We start from the raw sequence: 5299 nt of genomic DNA, 5'->3' as shown, positions 1-5299 counted from the left end.
GTGAAGCCGATGTTGTTCCGCTCCTTCCTTTTGTTTATTTTTCTGTTTCCAATGGCATCACGGAAATATGTGTGTCATACTTGATACTTTGTTCAGAGTTCCTCCATCGCAGTGAAAACCGACCCGACCGGTCGGTGTGGATAACTCACGGCTTATCGAATGGAATTTACGATAAAGTAGAAAGATCTTTCTGTGAACAAGGAGTGGACCCTCCCACACGGTCAGCCATTGAATCAGTCATGGCTGATTCAGCTGCTTCAGTCTCCTGGTATTGTGAATGTTGCTGCACTGAGTCACTGAGATATTTGAATAAAGAGGACAGGAGTCAAACTGTTTGTTCATTTTACACCTGTGCTTTTCTCACTGTGACGAGTCAAAATGTCTGCTGGTGGATTTATTTCATCTTGATAGATAGTTGAGAGCTATTCTTTCTAACTGGGGTCTGATGAATCCTAAAGTTTAATAAATGAGTGAATGAGACTAATATTTAATCTGCTCAAAATAGTAAAAATAATGAAGGCAAGACACTACGGCCATAAACTGTCTTCATGTTTCATGGTTTCATGGTGATATCTATGAGTTCATGTGTTCACCTGTAGAGTCTCTTAATGTGAGTGATGAAGTGGTGAAGTCTCATGGTGATATCTATGAGTTCATGTGTTCACCTGTAGAGTCTCTAAATGTCTGTAATGTAACTAAACGTCTCTTTAAAGGACGTTTCCTCTAAATGAGTTTGTTCTCAGACTCTGATGATAAATCTCCACTTCAGCAGCTCTTACATTCACCAAACTTCACTCGTTCATTCCTCTCTGTGTGCTGCCGGCCCAAATGATTTCAGCTGTTTGCTTTTTGGCAAAATAAGAGCCCTGACTGCTGTCAGTGCAGCGGGAGGGCGTGTCCTCACCTCACAAGTATTTAAAGGAGGTCTGAACTCGTAGCACGTGAAACACAAAGACGAAGCTCCACAGAAGTTCTTCCTCCAGTCTGCACAGTCTCACTTCTTCTGCCGTTGGAACTGCGTGAGTTTGAACCAGCTGTTTTCACATGTGTCTGTGTCTGTATGCAGCCCGATAGCTCGGCTCTTTGGTTTGTGAGTTTACGTTGTTAAACTTACATCCTGAGCAGAGTGCTCTCAGATGCCCAAATGGTTGATTTATAGGAGAAAGAGAGAGTTTGTGTGTGTGTGTTATGTCAGGATTATGGAAACAATAGTTGTCATTTCATGCATGATTAACAAGACTGTTCTGATCTGTTCCCTGAATGGATTTACATTCTTCTCTCATGTCATGACATATATTATCACTTGTGACTCCGAGCAGCATCTGTAGCAAACCAGGAGGATAAGGTGATATTTGTCAGACGTGAAAGGGACTAAAACATTTGCATTACTTTGCTCAGGGTCAGATTAAAAAAAGTCAGCATTTATGTGTTAAATTTCCTGAGAAAGCTTTGATTCTGACGCCACCGGTGAAGCGCCCTTTGTTTCCCCCCGTTGTGTTTTCAAAATGAGAGGCCTCCGTGGTCTGGAGGCGACAGGTCATGAGAGATGCTCACTGCATCATCACCCTCCTCGAGGAAAATATCCAAACTTGGATCAATATCACATCGGAATGTTGTTTTTTTTTGTTTTTTTTTTACATCTGCTGCTGACGTCATGGGAGTGAATTCAGGCTCAACTTGACCAGATTTTCTAGATCTGTACCAGAGACTACGTTACGTCACACATTGGTTTGTGGACTGACGTTTGGAAGCCTCGAGTTCGGCAATTTGGACGTCGCCATCTTGCATTTTTGCAACCAAAGAACGGATGTGACGACGGCTTTCGTAGCGGGAGAGACCTGTCAATCACAGTAAGCCCCGCCCTAAAGCATCCCCTGCTTTATGGTCTGTTTGACTCTAAATGGACCATAATGTACTAAATGAACATCATGCTGTATTGAAGAAGACTTGAAACTAGAGATTGAGACCATAAACTCATGTTTACAATGTTTACTGAGGTAATAAATCAAGAGAGAAGTAGAGTCATTTTCTCATAGACTTCTATACAACCAGAGGAGTCCCCCCCTGGTGGACACTAGAGAGAATGCAGGTTTGCAACACTTCACCCTTGACTTCACTCTTCAGAACTGGATGTTTACACCTGTTCTGTACATGTAATCAGTCGAGTGGGATGATCCTGGCATGTAAACATGCAGACATGTGCCATCATGGCCCTGAGGGAGCCAGAGAAAAGTCTGCCCAGAGTAGTGAGGATGTCACATGGAGATCTCATAACACAGCAGGATCAGCTGTCAGACGTCTTCTCATCCACAACTTGTCGCTCTTGGCTCAGTGAGGGTTGCACCTCCTCATCTCACTGCGTTAGTTTACACGGCAGTGCAAACGTCTTATAATCTCTGTATTGTGCAGTGATTTTGTTCTGTGTGTATCTTTGTTTTGGGGGGGGGGGGGGAGGTCTGAGATATCCTGCAAGGCAAGCAGACTGTGATCTCAAACATATGGAGCACAATTCCTCTTCTGCTGCCCTAATATTTTTGGCACTGAGGCAGGTGCTGTGGTGGATTTTGTTCTCGCATATAAACATTATTTTTGTGAGGGCCCACCCTGCCGCAAACTTTCACGACATACTGAGGCTTCCCACTTGTAATCATTGTGGGGACGTGCAGATGACAATGCATTAATGACAAGATACACAGTCATTGTTTCACCTGCTTTATTGAATGCAACTAGGAGCAAATGTAATGTATTTTATTAACTGAATATACCGTAGTCCTGTTTTTTTACTGTTCTTACTGTGAGACGAGCTGATCTAATAAATCGCAGCCAGAAAGACAATCCAATCAGAGTGAGGTGAGCAAAGGAGAGGCCAAATGAAATGTGGGGGGGTAATAGGATGGATTTGTAGCATCCACCCAGCTTAAGTTTTGCACATTACATGTGCATTTTCTGCTCAGGTTCTTCAATGCTCTGAGAAATGGGATTCTAATCTTTGGTGACAAAGCACGGCTTTTTGATCTTTACACAAAATGTGTTTCCTGGCACCGTTGAGAATCAGAGCCCGTGCTCACCTCCCCAGAAAACCTGCTGGATGCTTTTCACTGACTTAATAAATCAGATTGTAATTCAGCATCAGTGCTCCAGATGAGTCCCGATGGTTTTGCAGAGTGAGAGCAGCCTTCCTGCTTGATGCCATGAGGGACGATTCTCTGAACGTAGAAGATCAACCATTCAAGATAGTTTATGTGATTCATTCTCAATATCAGTGGATGAAATAAATATTTATGAGCTAATATTCATTATTCAGTTCCTCTCTGTTATAAGTTACATCGTCAAAATATCTGCACTGTAGAGTTGGATCTGTGGAGAGGGTTATGAATGTGACACTAAAGATGCCTTGGAGTCACGTGACTTCTGACGATTATCTGTTGTTGCCGCCGCAATGTTGACTTCAAAATGACGTGTGTAATACTAATGCTCTTCATCACCAATGTCACTCATTTCTCAGATAGCAAAGAACAGAAAAGGTATGCAGAGAAAATATCAGCAATCAAAGTCCTACATGTGGACTTTGATTAGACGGCGATGGCAAAAAGAAAGTAGAGAAAAGAATCAGCATCACAGAACACACACAGTACACTTGTAGTTTCTCTTTTTGTCCGGGTCATTTGGTTTGATCAACTGCACATACAGAATATGCAATTTTTATATAATTCCCATTGAAAATGTTTTGAAATGTTTTAAGAGAAAAACAGTATTTGTGGAACTGCATCCTTTTTTTTTGTATAAGGAGAAATATTTTCATTTGTTTGATTTTTAAGTAATCCAAAAGTATTAAGAATGTTAAAAAAAATCTTTCAGAATTGTAAACAGTTTAATAGTTACACAAATGATGAAACAATTGAAGTTAGCTAAAAGCAATGAAATAGTTAGAAATCGGTAAAATAGTTAGCTGAACTAATGTTTAGTCGTTTTTTTTATCTAGTTAGCTAAAAATAGCTAAAGATAAACAGCTGAAAGTTATCAATAGTTTTAATAAAGCTACAAATAATGACTAAAAGAAATGGATAAATTGTTCCAATGTCAAGCTTCTCTCCTCGGGGTAGTACACAATGTGAACTTGACCAAACTGACAAACACTGATGGTTTCATTGTATTTAAACATTAACAACATCACTTTTACATAATAAATAGAGTTAAATATCATCCGGCGTGGAATTAATTCAAATGGACACATTGGATCATGATGGCTGGTGTCAATGAAGGCTCATCACACAAGGCTGGGAACCACTTTAATAAATCAATAACTTTGGAGCATTCACAAGTCAATCATTTCTTATAGGGTGGAGTTTCATTTAAACGTCATGTGCTTGTTTTGTGATATTAATTACCAAAAGATGGACTCAAATCAAAAAATGTCTTCTTGATTCAGCTCAGCTGTACAACGTACGAAAAGCAACGAATTAACGTCAAGATTAGCTCACTGATGTCGTTTTAATCACAGTCTTAAAGCGTGAAGACTTGAGTGTTAACTCCTATTTAAGAAGACGACCTTGTGAGCTGTTTTAAAAATGGTGTCCTTCCGGAAAATCAATGACGAAGCGTTTGAATTTCACCTTTTCTCTCAGGATGCCTGTAGAGACGCGATCAATCAGAGACAGATCTGCAGTGGGCCGGTTTCCATCCGTCACACTCGAATTAGGGGAAGACGAGGAGGCAGAAAATGAAGAGCCAAAGGAAGGCGATGCTGAGGAAGAAAACGCGTGTTGGCAGTGGCTTCGTAAGGTCTGCCCGTGCTGCTGTCCCAAACCTAACGACGACGACATTACCGACACTTTGGTCACAGGGATCGACAAGCTGGAAAAAGAGGACGGGATAAATGACGAGGAGGCGGTGACGGACGGGAGCGAGCTTGATGGTAACTGACATCTCGGAGAGCTCACGATTGTGTTATCAAACTAAGTAAATGCCAGCCATGAGATTGGCTTCACCTTCGTATGTATTTGGTTTTCTGTTTTTTTGCCTCAGAAGTCCTCCTGAAAGTCCAATCTGTAGACCTGATGAAGAGCAAATCGGGGGAGAATCGCACAGAGCACCACACAAACCTCTACCAAAGTGATGACTTCATTATCCGCAGAGGACAGGCTTTCCTGATGTGGATTACCTTGTCTCGCCCCTTCAGCCACGACACGGACAAACTTCACCTTGAGCTTAAAACAGGTTAGTCCTCCACGGAAACATCGTGGCGCTTGTTGATTGGGAATTTGAACAGTGAAGTTCACCGCTACAGGGCGTCCTCATA

The 5299-nt window shown here is 41.6% G+C and overlaps 1 protein-coding gene across 1 annotated transcript; it reads left to right on the top strand.

The window, feature by feature from the left end:
- Nucleotides 1–949: 949 nt before the first annotated feature.
- Nucleotides 950–5250, top strand: LOC116378415 (protein-glutamine gamma-glutamyltransferase K-like). Its single transcript, XM_031840288.1, has 3 exons — nucleotides 950–1019; nucleotides 4626–4915; nucleotides 5026–5250. The coding sequence occupies exons 2-3, from the start codon at nucleotides 4627–4629 to the stop codon at nucleotides 5220–5222; spliced, it is 486 nt and encodes a 161-aa protein (XP_031696148.1). The 5' UTR covers nucleotides 950–1019; nucleotide 4626; the 3' UTR covers nucleotides 5223–5250.
- The last annotated feature ends 49 nt before the right edge of the window (nucleotides 5251–5299 follow it).

This window comes from Anarrhichthys ocellatus, unplaced genomic scaffold (assembly GCF_004355925.1).
Source record: "Anarrhichthys ocellatus isolate YVR2014 unplaced genomic scaffold, GSC_Weel_1.0 scaffold2556, whole genome shotgun sequence".
Classification (NCBI taxonomy): Eukaryota; Metazoa; Chordata; class Actinopteri; order Perciformes; family Anarhichadidae; genus Anarrhichthys; species Anarrhichthys ocellatus.
This window is presented reverse-complemented; position numbering and strand designations above follow the sequence as displayed.

Bases quoted from the DNA above. Each gene is read 5' to 3' on its own strand.
- LOC116378415 (XM_031840288.1), top strand. From the start codon at position 4,627: ATGCCTGTAGAGACGCGATCAATCAGAGACAGATCTGCAGTGGGCCGG. The intron at 4,916-5,025 runs GTAACTGACATC...TTTTTGCCTCAG, and splicing joins GGACGGGAGCGAGCTTGATG to AAGTCCTCCTGAAAGTCCAA.